This window comes from Ammodytes marinus, assembly GCF_949987685.1.
Source record: "Ammodytes marinus genome assembly, chromosome: 12".
NCBI classification, from domain to species: Eukaryota; Metazoa; Chordata; class Actinopteri; order Uranoscopiformes; family Ammodytidae; genus Ammodytes; species Ammodytes marinus.
Window position 1 is genome coordinate 7,069,346 of NC_137216.1, and position 16,867 is coordinate 7,086,212.

Here is a 16,867-nt window from a genome sequence, read left to right on the forward strand (position 1 = left end):
CAGCACCCATTCGCCCTGAGTTTGTTCTTCCCCGCACCTTATGTTTTTGTCCTAAACAATATTTAATCTTCATTTATTAAATAAACAACTTTGATCTACCATTTACCACTGGTTTTATGTTGCTTCCTTTATCCCTAGACAAGCTGGACGTAACACATGATGACGTGACTTCTTACATAATGCGTTGTTACAGGCCTTACAGGATTGACTTCTTTCACTTACTCAGTACCCGGAGCTGGGCTGTGCTTTTGGTTTTGCCGTGGACAAACTCCACCACTCCGCTCATGTCCGGGGAGGTTTGTCTGAGGGTCAGCCTGTGCACCGTGCCCATCTTCTCCAGACTTACACGAGGGCTGGGCTGCAGGGCTTCCCCATTCAGACTCCACTCCGGGGCTTTGCCCACAGGAACTGACACCTCACACTCAAAGCAGGCATCATCAGGGGCCGTCACCTCCACATCCTGCAGCTCTCGCACCATCAGCAGAGACTGGGCTGAGGAGAGGGAGAGCTGTTAGCTGAACAGTAAAGTTGGCCGTCTTAAGAGAAACAAACTCCCAAACCCATTTCTATTTTGTATCTGACATCCACTAGTTAAAGGCATACTTAGCGATTTAATCTAGGACACTTTTCATCAAAATCATATAATTACTACTGACCATCCACTACCTGTCCATCGTGTGTACACACAGCCGCGGCTCCACTAAATGCCATCTAAAAATGCCATGCGTTCGCTGGAGATCGCTTAGTATACCTTTAAGTCTTAGAGTTAGTCGTTATCAATATTAGTGGTGGGTGGTAGATCCTTCCCAGGTTGCACCCTGATTTAAGTGTATACTTCTTCCTGCTCCTTTTCAGGCATATCTCAACAACACAGATAATTTTTTTTTTGTTTTTGTGAAAACATAATTTTTGTTTATTGTATTTCCATGCTTTTCATTTTGTTTTGTATGTGGATATGTCTGAAATAAACTAAATCAAATCAAATCAAAAAATCAAATCCAATCAAATCAAAAAATCAAATCCATTGCTTGCTTTAACAACCCTGATAACAGTTACATTCATTGATTTCCCTACTGTTACATGAAAATATCTTCCATGTAAAGGGCCTATTGTTAATATTATTTAAGGTACAGTGTGCAACATCTGCTTACTTGGCAGCATCTATTGGTGAAATTCTAGATTGCAATGCTCCCTTGTTTACCCCTCCCTTTCGGATAATTTACCAACGCTACGATGGCCTTTAAGGACAAGAAGCTGCTAGGTACTAAAGATGGCATCATACACCAATGTCTCAAGTCCAGTCCAGTACCAAGTGATGAGGTGAAGATGTATTTAGTTATTTATTCTTAAGTACTTCTTCTTGGTCTTCCAATAGCTGCATTTCTGCTTGACACACACTTTATATTAAAACATGTAAAGCCATTAAGTTTGTCCGTTCTGTGCTACTGTAGAAACATGCAATGGCCTTTTTTAATTTTACAAGTAAAGTCACACTAATTAAAATACACATACAAATATTATATTCCATTTTTACCAAGTCTGTTCTGAATAATGGCAATACATTATACACACTGTACCTTTAAGGAAAGTTAGGTTGCTCAGATATGTCAGCATTTGGCATGTTCATGGGAGACTTTTTGTAATTTTTGATTTGTGAAAATAACTATCATATTAGTTTGTGAAGGTTGAATTGGGCCTGCCATTAGAATCGAGTCTAAAACGATAACAATTCAAGTTGACCACATCTGTGTGAAGGGCTCTGTGAGGGGCTAGCAGCAATGGACATCCACCTTTCAACCCAAAAAGGGCTCTTAAAGCCCAGATAAATAAATTACTCAGAAAAGCAATCAAATATGTTGCACTTAAAAATTCGTAAAAGGCGTGTGAAAGTTAAACACATGACGTGAGATGTGTGCAAGTGATCCCATCACAAACTGCATGTGTTAACTTTGCCTATCCACTAGATGGCGCTATGAGGTTATGAGATCTTCTGCTCTCGCTGTTGCACTACCTCAACAAAGGCACACACTATGGCCGTTTGTCTATCCTAACACTTTCTGTGTGGATTGATAGGAGAAAAATAGCAATGTTGGTGGACATAGACTACCTCCACTTGGTGTTAAGGTTATCAATGCCACCCATATACAAGAACAGTAGTGCAGTCAACATGTAACACTATCCTGTGAACAAAATAGCACCTTGTAAAGCTTCTTATTTGGTTATCGGGGCAGGTGTCGAGGTTTCATATGACCTTTTCAGTACACCGGATTGCATTACACTGATTAAGTTCCTACTGTTGGCTGTGAACCCAAACACAGTGCTTGTAAACGGATGAGGAGCCTGTCTTACCCTCCACTGTCAGTTTAGCGGAGCAGGTGTACTCTCCGACCTGGACACTGTACTTGCCCTCGTCGTCCAGCGCCACCTGCTGGATGATGAGTTTGCGGTAGTAGCCCTCGCTGCAGATCTCAAAGCGCTCCGAGGGCAGGATGACGTTGCAGCCTTTGTACCAGCGGATGCTACAGCGCGGGTTGGACACGGTGCAGTCCAGGATCACACGGCTCTTCTCCAGGGCCGTGGTGTCCTGAAGGGGCTTCACAATGTTGACGGGAAGCTCTGCCCAGGGGGAAAAAAATGCCGTTTAGAATTTAGAATTTCAAAGAATAAACTGACAAAGAAATGAACTGTGACTTAAAGAGATTTGTACAAATAAACACCGATTTGACCCTTTGTATAAATGAATAAAAAACATGAACATTACAATATGGTGCAGAGCTTCAAGGGCCTACATGATGTAAACCACAGACATTGTTGCGCTGTAAATCTGAATTCTGCACCACGAGCTAGTTGAATATCTAATGAGCTCATATACCACATGGAGTATAGGGAATAGCCCACAATCATTCATGCTCAATAAACCAACCCAACTATGTCGAAACAAATCAGCAAATGTATGTGCTGCACTTAATTTGGATCATTTCCAGGGCAATTGTGTCAACTGTTGGGGGGGAAAACCTTGTTTCCTCTATCAGGGCACCCACCACCAGGTTACTAAATTTAGAACTTTAAAAAATCTTTTGAATACCACTTAGAATGAATTGCCAACAGCACTCCCATTCAAGTTTAAATGATATAATGGAGAATCAGTATAGATTTTCTGCCCTAAAATTCTTTTACCAAGTAGTTGTTATTTAGTTAAAAAGGAGTTGTATGTGTGTGCAGGAAAGTACTATACTATAGATGCCTAGCGGTCCATTTTTGACTCGCATATAATAACCATTAAAATCCCCCCAAATGTTACAGGAGCATGAATCCTGGTTCACTCATTTGTCACATCACGCATAGACTACTGCAACGCCCTCCTCACCGGACTCCCCAACAAACTCATCAACAGACTGCAGATCATTCAGAACTCAGCCGCCCGGATCATCACCCGCACCAAATCATCTGACCATATCACCCCTGTCCTCATCCAACTTCATTGGCTCCCAGTACCCTACCGCATCCAATACAAAACCCTCCTCCTCACCTACAAAGCTCTCCATAACCTAGCCCCCAAGTACCTCTGCGACCTCCTCCAAGAATACACTCCCTCCCGCTCCCTCCGCTCATCCTCTGCAGGACTACTATCCATCCCCACATCACGCCTCAGCACAATGGGTGCCCGGTCATTCAGTTGTTCAGCACCCAGGCTCTGGAACTCCCTCCCCCCACACATAAAACAGTCAGACACCATTACAACCTTCAAGTCACTACTCAAAACTCACCTCTTCAAACTCACACACAAAGTATAACTGGTCCCTGTCTTGTTTGTTTGTTGGTTTTGTTTTGTTGTTTTTTTTCCCCACAATGTCTTGTTTTTAATGATTTTATGATGATTTTCTTTTATGCTTTGTAAGGTGACCTTGGGTGTCCTGAAAGGCGCCAATACATTAAATGTATTATTATTATTATTATTATCATTAGCCCCATCGAATCAATTTCAAGGGCAACATTCAGATTTGTTACGGTGCACGTTGCCGCAAGCCCCCGCTAATTTCCTTCCCTGCGTAGCGCATATATTTCTTTAATACCTTCCACCTCCAGGAAAGTGACAGATTCAACATGTCTGGCCACAAACTTGATCTCTCCCGAATCCTCTGGTCGCACATTGCACATTAGGAGAAAATGTTTGGTCCCTGAAATGAGAAAAAAAAAAATCAAGTTTCACAATCATTATCGATATAATATAATTTACAGTTAGTTACAAATGTCTCCTCTTTCTGTGTCTTATTACATTGTTTTGGTTGCATCACAGCATTTTAAGCCTGTGTCTCCTTTGCAGTATTTAATAAGCACAGCATCCTGGAATGGCTAAGTGCTACAGTCAATTTGTGATACAAGCTTGAAAATTGGCATGAGCTGTCTCCATGGGTCACTTGACAAGAACATTGTCCAAGACTAAAAATGAAAAAAATAAAATAAAAATCTGAAAAAAAACAATACATTTCTATGAGCAATTTTTTTTTAAAACCTTTATTTCTACAGGTATATCCCATTGAGACCGAAGACTCTTTTGCAAGGGAGACCTGTTTTCCTTTCCCACGTTAACCATTCACACACACATTCATACACCGATAGCAGGCTAACTATCGACATTCACACGAGGCAAGGTGGGTGAAGTGTCTTGCCCAAGGACACAACAACTATGACACAGGTGGCAAATGGGACTGCTCATGCCAATGTTCACGCTTGTATCATCAACTGAAAGATTCTGACGAGAAAAAAAAAGCATTTAGCCCCACCACTATGAGCTGAGATGTGCATGAACCGTGAATTGCGTGTTTGAGGCTGACCTTCCTGGCGTATCTTGATGGAGCTGGTGGGTTGTATCCTCTCCCCGTTCCTGAACCATTCTCCTGGCACGTCCTCCACAGAGATCTCACACACAAACACAGCGTTCTGATCCTCCTGGATCTCCATGTCCTCCAGGCCCTGCAGGATCAGCAGCTCACGCTCTGAGCACAGAAGAAACATCAGATGATTTTTAAAAATTGAATGAGCACTTCTTATTAATAGCAAACTGTAAAGAAAGAACAGAAAAAAAACAACTTCAAAGCTTATTTTTATTACAGGAAGGAATGGAACATCTGTAATGACAGTTTACTTTTTCCCTTCCTGGAATACTGCAAATGTGGAACTGTTGCATTTCCTGCAATTCAGCCTACCACAGACATGATACAGAAGATAACCTAATAAGCCCTCTGATGTTGTACTCTCATTAACTCATCTCAGCTCACAGGCAGCAATCCCTTTCAAAAAGGACTAAAATTAAGGACTAACATTTACCATGTTTTGTACCAAAACAGAACTGGACCATATTACCATGGCCATCAAAAAATGTGCATATCGTAGTGGATACCTGCTCCCAAACCAGCCACTATTACAGGCTACTAAAGTAGTGATAGTACCTGGTTCACTTTACAAGTATGTATTTAATTAATACACTAAAATATATATACTTTCATTAATACTAATAAAACATGAAAATAAAATCATTTGTTCCAACCTAACAGGTGCAACAGAGTTTTCAAGTCTAGTATGTGTAACCTACAGTCTCTAGTAAAAGTTTAATCAGCCACAACTGACCTCACCTGTGTGTGCACTATGGTGGTCACTTGAACCAGGCTAAGACAATATTTTTAATTCTGTGGCTGATCATTTATGATTTCTTTGTCTTTGAAATAGACTTTGCGCGGATAAAATGTAAATGACATTAGAATAAAAACAACAACCCCAACATCAAAGAGAATCAGCAGAACAGGAGTGGGAAATGATAGCAGCTAACAAATAAGTGGCTAACAGAGGCTAATAGCTAATAGCAACAAAGATGCAGTGTTTACTTGGCATTGGATACGGTAAGTGCTTTTTTTATTTTGTATTTACATGTTTAGAGTAGCCTATTGTTGCTCAAAATGATTGTACCTGGTATAGCCACGTTTGTATTGGCATTCTTTGGATATATCTAGAATTTTACTTGTTAGCGTTGTGGATGGAAACATAGCTTCCCCCAAACAGGAGTCTATCAATGTTCACAGGGCTCAATGTCCCCAGAGTCAATGGGGTAATTACTAATGTGTGTGTGTGTGTGTGTGTGTGTGTGTGTGTGTGTGTGTGTGTGTGTGTGTGTGTGTGTGTGTCACTCCTATTCTAGCCTATCCCTGTCCCGCCCTGTCCCCTTACCCAAACCCTGGGCCAGCTGTGATGCCTGAACCTAAGTGACAATTTCCGGAACATCCTATTTGGTGCTATATGAACCATGAACCTGGAAACATTGAGCCTTGGGAACATTGGGGTGAGTTAGCTATCGAGAGCATACTAGGGAAGGTACATTGCATACATTACTTTACTCTATTATTAATACAAACTGTGTCATTCCTGCTACTGCATGTCAAAATGTCTGCTGTCAAAAGAGTTGTGCAGCAGTATGTGCATAAGGTAATGTAGATGTTGTCACTAGATGTCATTTGCCACTTTACTTTGTCCATTATGGGTATACTAGTGAACTGCAGATGTAGGCTATAGGGAGCAGGTGTGGGACGATTCTCAAATTCGATTTCTCTAGTTTAATTCCCCAGTATTTCAACTGCTAGTTTACCATAAAATAAATGTCTATGCGTAAGAAACTAACATTTGTATTGTTGATTATCAGTGAATCTATAGCCTACTTCTGTGGCCTTGAGTGTCATGGCAGTCATTTGGTAGAAATGGCATATTAAGTGGCGCCAGTGTTTGTCAAGTCCCTGGGTTTGTTGTAGTGTGGACATTGTGTGTTTTAGTACTGTATAGTGGCGGTAGTGGCAAAGTAGGTAGGGAGATCGCCTCTGGAGTGCAGGGTCGGAGGTTCGATCCCCCGTCTCCCCGCCACATGTCGAAGTGTCCCTGAGCAAGACACTGAACCCCAAATTGCTCCCGATGGTTCAGAGAGCGCCTTGCATGGCAGCTTCTACCATCGGTGTATGAGTGTGTGTATGAATGGGTGAATGTGGTAAGATATGTAAAGCGCTTTGGGGCTGAGAAGATCGGCTAGAAAGCGCTATATAAGTCAAGTCCATTTACCATTTATAGCGTTTCCAACGTATTGAACAGAGCTCCACAAATATATAACACACGTCCTATTTGTATTGCGACACAGCCCATACTGTTACTGTTCCCTGGTCTTTCAGCTGGCTCATACCAACATATCCCACCATTGAAGCATTTAGACAGCAGACTTTACCATAGACCTCCACGGTGCAGGCTGTAGAAACATCTCCAGCATCGCAGGTGTAAATGCCAGAATCGCTCACATGACACTTCATGATATGAAGAAACCGTTTTCTTCCCATTGCATAAATGCGCAATTCCTTGCCTGGCTTTATCTCAACCCCATTCTAAAGAGAAACAAGACAACACATTTTAATCTTCACACATTTCAGGCGTTTTCTTTTAAAGGCGGTTATTTAGTATGTGATATACGTGTTAGGCTATGAAGTTATTTTACTTTTATATGCTCTGCAGTTTTTTTTTAAGTGTTGGTTACGAACACGATCTAATTTACCTTCAACCATTTTACATCAACGTTATGTCTTGACAGCTCACACTCAATAGAGATTACTGCCCCGTCTGGGAATTTCTGGTCTTCTAGTTTCTTGAAAATGGTCACTGTGGGCTCTGTTGGAGAGAAAACTTGTTTAGCTGGACAAACAAACCCCTTCTTAAATGTCTCCAAAACACATTGCTGCCAAAATCTGAAGTAACCTATACAGGTACAGTTATGTAGACTAATTAACCACGATGACATTTCCATCTATTGTCATCTTCTTGCTTTTCAACCCCTAGTTCAAAGGAATGATGCATACTGAGTGACTCGGCATGGGGCGGATTATTTTACAGCGTGAGGTTAAACTGGCACCTGACAGAAAAGACTGAATAGAGCTGCCGCTTTTCACTGGGTCATGCTAAGCTATTTTGTGTTAGTAACGTGAGCCCAGATAAAGACAACGGTAGCGCAGCCGTCCCTCTATTCTATTATCATGCCTCCACCCATTGGCATTTGGTCTCCTCTGAGTGGACCACTTTAGCTACCAGTCTGGTAGTACAGTCAAATGTTGTTTTGGTAGTAGACTTAATGGAATGCCACCATACTACGCATGTTAATTGGCCTTGTAAGAAGTGCATTGGGTCCAAATTCAATTTTATGTGACATTTATGGTATGTTACTTTAAATGGGCCTTCACACCAAACGCGATGCTCGCGAGAACAATCAAACATTTTACATAGAAGGTCATTGGTTTATGGTCGATGAGTGTGGAACGTGTTGAAGCTGCGGGAAGTAAAAAATATTGAACTTTTCAAAAGTATCACGTGATAGGATTAAGCCATATACCGATTTTGCCACTCGAACGGACTGCGTCACTTGTCTGAGTATACGTACATGGCCTTTCAGAGAATCGAATAAATGGCCGGAGCCTGGCTGACTCCACTACGCTAGGTGGCGCTGTAGCCCTTTCAACAAGTGGTTATAGTGACAGCAACAAAAACAAAGATGGTGTATGAGGAGGTTGATGCTACAGCAGCGTGTGCGGGCACCATGTGCTGTATGAGTCCAGCTCAGTGTTCTACAAGAGGGAGCAGGCGTGGGGTGAGTGAGAAAGGATATTTGGCTTCCAGTGATTATGTGTTGTTTGCTTGTGTTCAGCTATTGGTTTTGCTTTTAGCTGAAAAAAAACAAGTTAGCGCCAGTAAGCATTAAAGTCACCCAGCTGTGTGCGCTTCCGGAAGCTGTCATGAAACAAAACTCGTTGTTTATTTTTGTGTGTATTTGCGAGTGGCGTGCAACTTTATGCAATGCTATTTTAATTCTATTTGTGCTGTTCAGTTGCTGTTTGTTCGGCACATTTGTTCGCTATGTCGTTGTTGTTTTTGTGCTGCCATGCACACAGTGTAATGTTGCAGTTGTGCCAGGTCTAATCTAACGAGAGGAAATGAACAAAAATAAACCAAAGTATGATCAAGCAGAGCATTGATAACCATTGCTCATAATGAGTCCCGATATGCCTTGAGGCCCCCAAAGTATATGATACATAAACAACCCTTTATCTCTTTCCCCATCTCCACCTCTATGTAAACATGTCTTCAAAACCCAAGTCAGATTCTTATGACATAGGGATCCATACCCCCCTCATTACTGAAAAGCTGAAAGAGGAGATTCAGCAATGGTATTGTGAGAAATATAAATGGATTTCTGGACACTACAGCATGATAACAGTTCCTAAGAAACCGGAATTAAAATGTATGAACCTGAAAATGAACACACTATGTCACCATCAAAATCAAAATGATTGGTGCCGTTTTATCTTGCTACTATAATTCAATCAAATATTGGTCTCTGTTTGTTAAAACAATGGCAAGATTTTTTTCTTCCAAATAACCTACCCTTCACAACAAGCCTTGCAGATGTCTTCAAATTCTTTACAGCGAACGTAATGGTGCCAGTGTCGTCTACTGCGAGGTGAGAGATAGTGAGGCTGTGGATTTGTCCTTTAGTACTTATACGGAAGTGGTTTGTCGACTTCAACTGGATTCCGTTTTTCAGCCAGGTCCCTGCGACATCTGTATGGGAGAGTTCCACCTCAAAAGTCGCCGTTTCTCTCTCAGTGGTTTTAATGTCAGCCAGCCCTTTCTTGATTGTGATTTGTCGAGCTGTAAAGAAAATAGGAGAACTGTGTAAAACAAAAAGAAAACAATAGTCCAACAAATAAACGTACAATTATCTATATTCTTTGTGGATAGTTTGGGATTTCAGTGTAATGAAACCTGGATAAAAGTTAACAAAAGCATGTGTTGTCAACTGTAGCAAACATTTTCATTCCACAACCTGAGTAGATATGGTGTCCATTTTCTGTTATAGAATAGACTCAGAGTCTGTTCTGTACACAGCAGTCTGCAGTTAGACAATACAGGCTGGCACACACTTACAAGCGATATTTTAGTCATTTGAGTATGGGGCTTTACATTTAAGCCAGCTTTGGAACTGCCAACATTTTTCACTTATTCTAACACAGACGACCATTCCCTGTGGAAAAAAAGGGGTGTTTATTTTGGAGACCTGATGACAACAACCTTAGTTTTGAAGGCCAGGGTGTAAATTTAGATGCAATGAGAGGAGATCCAAATTCATAGGAGGTGCCAACAGCAGCCTGAAGTCCTGACTTTCCCCTTAACAGCCACACCAGTGGTGAAAGAACAGACTTTAATTCACCCCTGGCCTGTGGATCATTTGACTCAGACATATAAGAAGCATGCACTAAGAAAAACAGGCATAAGTATATCTTGATCACAATACGATACTGGTTTTATAGTGTGTCAAGATTGCTACTTTCAAGACATGTAAATAGTCTTTGATGATAGGAATATTTCTCATAGGTTGCATAATGTAGTGCCCTTAACATTGTAATCAGATTTGCCTAATTAAATCACGAGGGCTTTATTGATCTCGTCTCAATAGAAAAACCCTTGAGTTGTAGGGCTGTCACCTGTTGGTCGCCATCACGTTCATGTACAATTGCCACCCTGGTCCCCAGTCACTCAAATGACTCTGCCTTTGCATTCACAAGAGGCAGTGAGAGGGTGTGCAAGAGGTGGAGTCGTCTGCAACGGCGGTAAACAAACAAACGACAGGGCATAGTGACATCACGTGCACACTCACGTTCCACTGTGAGCTGGGCCTGCGTGCGGTCATGGAGGGTTTCACAGCTGTAGGTGCCACGGTCAGACATGGCCAGTTTGTGGATGGTGAGACTATGCTTTTGGCCCTTGTGTTTCAGGGTATACTTGGCTCCAGGGTGGATCAGAACCCCTTGCCTCATCCACTGCACCTCTCCCGAATCCAAACCCACCTCCACCTCTAGAGTTGCCTCACTGTACTCTTCAGCTACAACTGGTGTCATTTTCTTGGAGAACACCACCTGTTGCTCTAAAAAATAATTTATGGAATTACTAAATGTCAGCCTCTATCATGTCATGTCATAACTGAAGTAATGTTATATGATTTTACAGTGTGTATGAATATTTTGTTAATTGTACAGAACAACATTTTGAAGACACGGCAAGAAAAATCTAAGTACAATTTAGACCAAAGAAAATCAACAAAGTTGGATTGCAAGTTACAGTGGAGCCTTAGCCCCCACAAAACCAAAAATCTGTGAGCCACTTGTCTCTGTCAGTTACCCCAGGAATTCTAACAGGAGAAGCTGCTAAGCGTTAGCTGTTGAAAGCGCCTTGTCAACAATTTAAACTTGTTTAAAAACCTTTCTAAAAAGGGTCAGTATATTGTGTATGCTTATGTGGTACAAATGGTATGCAGCAATTCAAACTCTCTTAGTTTTATGTTCAAATTCACTCCCGTACTTTGACAATATCTTACGGTTAAAAATACAATAGTAAATAACAGAAATACATCAAAAGGATATGTTTATTAAATGTTGTCACTCATGTGATTTGCTGAGACAAATATATATAATTATAGTGTTAATGGTTGGGGCCTCAACTCACCTTGAACCTGGAGTACTGCCTCTGATACCAACCCCGCTGCATCAGCTGTCACTCTGCTGCTATCTGAAACCATGCAGTTGTGGATGCAGAGCATGTGGCACAGTCCGTTGCTTGAAATGACAGTGCGCTCATTCTGAGCCACTTGTTTGCCATTTAAGCGCCACACCAACTGAGTCTCCTCTGGTGAAACCACACACTTAAATACTGCATCTTCTCCTTCACAGACCGTGATGTTACGCAGCTCTGCTATGAACTCAACAATTCGGGGAGCTGAAGGCAAAGCATTCAGCTGAATTAGATTCATTGTGCTCATTATATTTAGATGGCACATTGACTGATTCAAACTATTTCCATTATAGATACACAATTTCTCTCTTTGAGCCAGGTCAATTTGTATGATTTAAATTGACTTACTTTCTAAAGTGACAGTAGCAGACGTCTTGTCATCTGTGGATTCACAGGCATATTCTCCAGCATCTTCCTCCACTGTTTGGTGGATGGTAAAGCTTCGCTCTCGACCTTGCGCCCGTATAGTGTGCCGGCGGCTTGGAGAGATATCTTGGCCATCTTTCAGCCACTGGACATCTCCTTTGAGCTTGTTGATCTCACACCGTAATGTAAGGCTGCTGCCCTTTGGAGAAACAATATTCTCCAATGGTTGGGTAAATTTCACCTTCACATCTGATAAAAATTAATAAAAGAATATAGTTCCAAAGATGTTACCTTTGTGAAAGATATGATCACGCCCCTGGAAATATAGTTTTGTGTACCAAGTTCTTACCTTTGACTAAAAGATTGAAATACATCTCATCTGTGTTCACGTCACAGACATATTCTCCTGAATCTGACAGCTGCAAAGGATTAATGGTGAGATTGTGGGTTTTACCCTCACTTGATATGTGAATGTTGTCCGCATTCAATAGTTGGCCACCTTTCAGCCACCGAACATGGGCTCTTTCTTGGCTCACAATGGCACACAGCGAAACACTCTCACTTTCATGAGCTGAGATGTTAGTATTTGCTTTTTTATTCACAAATTTGACTGGTTGACCTGAGAAAAAACAAGATAGAAGTTCATCTTTCAAAAGATAAAAATGATCTAAAACAAAATGTGTCAGAATACTTTAAATCATACCTTGGACCTCAACAACTGTTACCAATTTGTCATCGATGGCATCGCAAATGTATTTTCCAGAGTCGGAAGGCTGCAGTCCAGAGAGAACAAGCTTTCTCACAACGTCATAGCTGTCAATTTTTATTCGCGTGTCTGGTTTCAGAACCTCGTCATTACATAACCACTGGACGTTGGCATTCGGCCGAGACACCTCACACTCCAAAATGAGGTCATCTCCTGCCACAAGGATATGATGCTCTGGGAGGCCTGAGTTTCCAATGATCTGTACAGGAGGATCTGAAAATAAAGGACATACCGTTATTTTCTGCTGGGTAAAGAAAAGACAGAACATTTACCTTGCGTAATAACACAAATACCTTTGACAGTGATATAAAAGACCATCTTGTCATCCATTGCATCACAGGTATACTCTCCCGAATCTTCGATCATGGCATTAAGGACAACCAGTGATCGGAATACACCTTGATCCTCGCTACAGTATCGCTCAGTGTCATCAATTAGCTGATTATCTTTATACCAACTGACAGAGGCATTGGATCTTGATAGTTCACACACTAAAATAATGTCATCTGATACCAAGAACTGCTTTTCAGTTTTTCCATCTGGTTTACCAATGATTTTTACAGGCAAGTCTGAAAGTCAAGAAAAGAACAGAATTTCTATTGGAACAGAAAATCCCTTGCATGCTCCTTGACAAAAGATAGAATATCCAGGACCTTAGTTCATCTTTCGGGACTTTGTGGCCTCTGTTTCATTTTGGAGTATGAACTGCTGGTAAATAACCTACCTTGCACTTTTACTTGGAAATCCATCACATCGTCCTTTGCATCGCAAACATATTGCCCAGCATCTTCCACTATGAGAGAGCGGATGGTTAATTGGCGCATGACACCATCCTCAAGTATAGTGATATTGCCGGAGTCTTCGACTTCTTCCCCATTCTTCTTCCAGGTGACCTCTGCGTTTGATCTTGAAACCTCGCAGTCTAGAACCAGAGTATCCCCAGCAACTTTCTCTAGTCTACTTGCCGTCTTCCTTGGACGTACGAAGCGAACCGAAGGCTCTGTTGCAAGAAAAAGGTGTGTTAGATATGGAAAGCATTAACACAGGACCTACATTTTCATGATTTAGTTTTCTTTACCTGCTATGTTTACAAAAAACGTCATGGAGTCATCTGCAGTATCACATACGTATTCGGCGGAATCTTTCACGGTAGTTTCAGGTATAATGAGACGTCTGTAGACACCATCCACCTCTAGAATGAGGTTATCATTCTCCTCCACCTCGAGTCCATCTCGATACCAGCGCACCACTGCATTGGGTCGTGATATCTCACAGCTTAGTACCATCCTCTCAGAGGTCTGCTGGCAAAGTTCCATTTGGGACTGACTTGGGGACACAATCCGGACTGGGGGTTCTGGAAAGAGGTGTTATCATCCAGTTCAGCCATCACTGATTAGTTTAACTAATGCTAGAAAGAATCTGCACTTTTATCTAAATGTCAAGTTCATGCACATGTTGCAGAACTGTGTTCCCACATATTTTTTTTTTTTATCTTGGAGGAATCAATTAAGCCCCCTAAACTTTGGCCATATCAAAAATGTTGGCATGGTTCAAACCAGATGCTTTCCATCGCATCTCATCTGACAGTATCTAAAATATCCTCTTTCATACAATTTAGTAATTTTCTTCTCCGCGCTTTCTGAAAAAGATGACTCCAATAGCATGCCCACCTACCATAGCAATTGGCCTAGTGTGTTGGGGTATGAGACTATCGCAGGATTTGAACTTATTTGATTTCGTCACTTAGGCTCTTTTTCTTTCAGTTTTCATGCCTAGTTCAGTTTTGTTTCAAGTGAACTGAGTGAAACACCATGAATATCCACGAGGAAAGACTGCTCCAAAGTGTGTTCACCGTTATTTAACGCATACTCGTGCAATAAATACCACAATTTACTCACTGGGCTTGTAGCTGTTCTACGGCTGAGATGCCTACATATAAAATGTGGTGTTATAGGGGATTTACCTGTAATACTAAGGTGGAAGAATTTTGAAACGTCAGCGGTATCACAGACATATTCTCCAGAATCTTCAACTCCACTAGCAATAATCTTCAGCCGGCGATAAGGGCCTTCCACCTTAAGCTTGATGTTCTCACTCTCTTGCAGCTTTTGGCCGTCTTTGTACCAGCTAACAACACCGTTTGGACGAGACAATTCACAGCTTAGAATTATTTCCTCAGGGACATGACGATCGAGATGGACATCCTCTTTGGGGTGGATTATTGTCACTGGAGGTTCTTTGGAGAAAGAATATATGACATTGAAACACAGTCTACTGTACATTCTTCACATTTGAATATAGGGAAAGTGAATTTAAGTAAATTCAAAGATTTTATGTAATATTTTCTTTTATTAAGCTGTATAAGTACCTCGTATCTTAACCTTGAACAGTAACACGTTGTCTCCAGCACGGCATGTGTATGTGCCTGTGTTAGACAGTTGGACTGACTGTATTGTCAGATTCCTTTTGGTGCCCTCTTCTTGCATTGCAACATTATTGCTTGGTTGTATTTCAGTTCCATCTTTGTACCACTGAACAAAACCATCAGCTCTTGACACTTCACATGACAGAACAAGGTTTTCCTGTTCCACAACACTCTTGAAAAGCTCCTCTTCTGGGATGTCTGCAAATGTCACTGGTGGCGCTGCAAGAAAACAGGACACAACAGAAGTAAGTTTCTGCTTGAAAGTAGAATTTATTGTTTTACGCTCATGCATGCAGAAGCTGTAATGTCAGGATTTCACAGCTTAGACATGCTGATCCCAAGCCCCGCAATCTAGACAACTACTCCTTATGAACAGAATGATCAGTGGTTGTTAATCCACTGTTGAAGCCAAGTGAAGACATTAATTGAAGCAGTGCACTGAAGCAATGCAATTGCCATAGGCGTGATGAAAAAAAAAAGAATCATCAAAATACATGCTATTTTATTCAGTGCTGGCGTTAAATATGAAGAATGAATATGAAAAACAGCTACCTATTTAATGGAATTAGAGCGTTTAGAGGGAAATCAGCTACAATGAATATGATGATGATCAGCGTCTGCTTCCTTCTTGGATATTAGAGGTCAGGAAGGTGTTTACAACTCTACAATTGCCAAGAAAAAGCTATGCATATCACCTTTCACCTCCACACAGAAATCCTTGAAATCTGAATCATCATCAGTTTTACAACTGTACACTCCAGAGAATGAAGACGTGGCAGACTTCACAACCAGTGTCCTCTTAATGCCCTCTGAATCGATGTTTGTTTCCGATTTTGGCAAGAGTTTAATCCCATCCTCATACCAGCAGGTCTGGCTTGTGGGGTCTGATATTTCACACTGAAGTTTGATCGGGCTGCCTGCTTCAACAGATTTGCTCCTCTCAGCCTCTGGAACAGCTGAGAATCAAACTGATGCTAAAGGTATTTTATTTCATTGAACAGTAACCAGATAGCACTTCTATTCGCTATGCTATACTATGTAACCAACTTGGATTTACAAATAAAAGGCTGTAAAATGTACTATTGGTTCAAGATTGAACACATGGTGTACACGAGTTTGGTATAATAACATAAGTAAGTGTGCATATATTAACATACTGCATTGTGTGCTTACTCAGGTTGACAGTGAGATCTTTATTATTCCCAGAGTCATGGACTCACATTCAGTCAGTGAGCCAGCATAATGGAACATGACTCAGTCCATTTTCAAATCATATCTTTTTCTACACATTTTTTTTATATTGTCTGTTTGGCGGCCTATTTGTTCATGCAGTTGGAGTTTAGTTTATTCAACCTGAATGCACTTACAGACCAGGAGATCTGCATAATTTGCAAGTCATACTTCATAAGTCTGGCCAGACTAATTCTGTTGTAACCAAAACATTCTGCTGATGCTTGGTCCCAAGTTGGAATTCATGTGGACCACTACCATTACCACTTGACTGGCAGTTAAATAATGTTTGTTATGTGGCACAAGCTGTAAACACAACATTCACATGTAATATCACCTCAGAACATTTGGGGAAACATGTTAGAACATAATTGATTATTTACATCCATCAGACACAGATCTAATTTAGCATTGATTTGAGACAAATCCTGATTCTCTTT

The 16,867-nt window shown here is 41.2% G+C and overlaps 1 protein-coding gene across 1 annotated transcript in view; it reads right to left on the reverse strand.

Moving 5' to 3' along the window:
- Positions 1–358: 358 nt before the first annotated feature.
- obsl1b (obscurin like cytoskeletal adaptor 1b) overlaps positions 359–16,867 on the reverse strand; it is a gene marked incomplete at both ends in the record, with an annotated part of 32,865 nt that continues 16,356 nt past the window's right edge. The window contains 16 exons of the mRNA XM_080037996.1: positions 359–492; positions 2,350–2,616; positions 4,074–4,178; positions 4,836–4,997; positions 7,259–7,412; positions 7,580–7,692; positions 9,457–9,723; positions 10,730–10,996; positions 11,575–11,844; positions 11,989–12,255; positions 12,356–12,425; positions 12,810–12,971; positions 13,993–14,126; positions 14,736–14,899; positions 15,302–15,416; positions 15,893–16,153. Of these exons, the coding sequence (XP_079894122.1) occupies positions 359–492; positions 2,350–2,616; positions 4,074–4,178; positions 4,836–4,997; positions 7,259–7,412; positions 7,580–7,692; positions 9,457–9,723; positions 10,730–10,996; positions 11,575–11,844; positions 11,989–12,255; positions 12,356–12,425; positions 12,810–12,971; positions 13,993–14,126; positions 14,736–14,899; positions 15,302–15,416; positions 15,893–16,153 (2,912 nt within the window). The remainder of the gene's footprint in view (positions 493–2,349; positions 2,617–4,073; positions 4,179–4,835; positions 4,998–7,258; positions 7,413–7,579; positions 7,693–9,456; positions 9,724–10,729; positions 10,997–11,574; positions 11,845–11,988; positions 12,256–12,355; positions 12,426–12,809; positions 12,972–13,992; positions 14,127–14,735; positions 14,900–15,301; positions 15,417–15,892; positions 16,154–16,867) is intronic.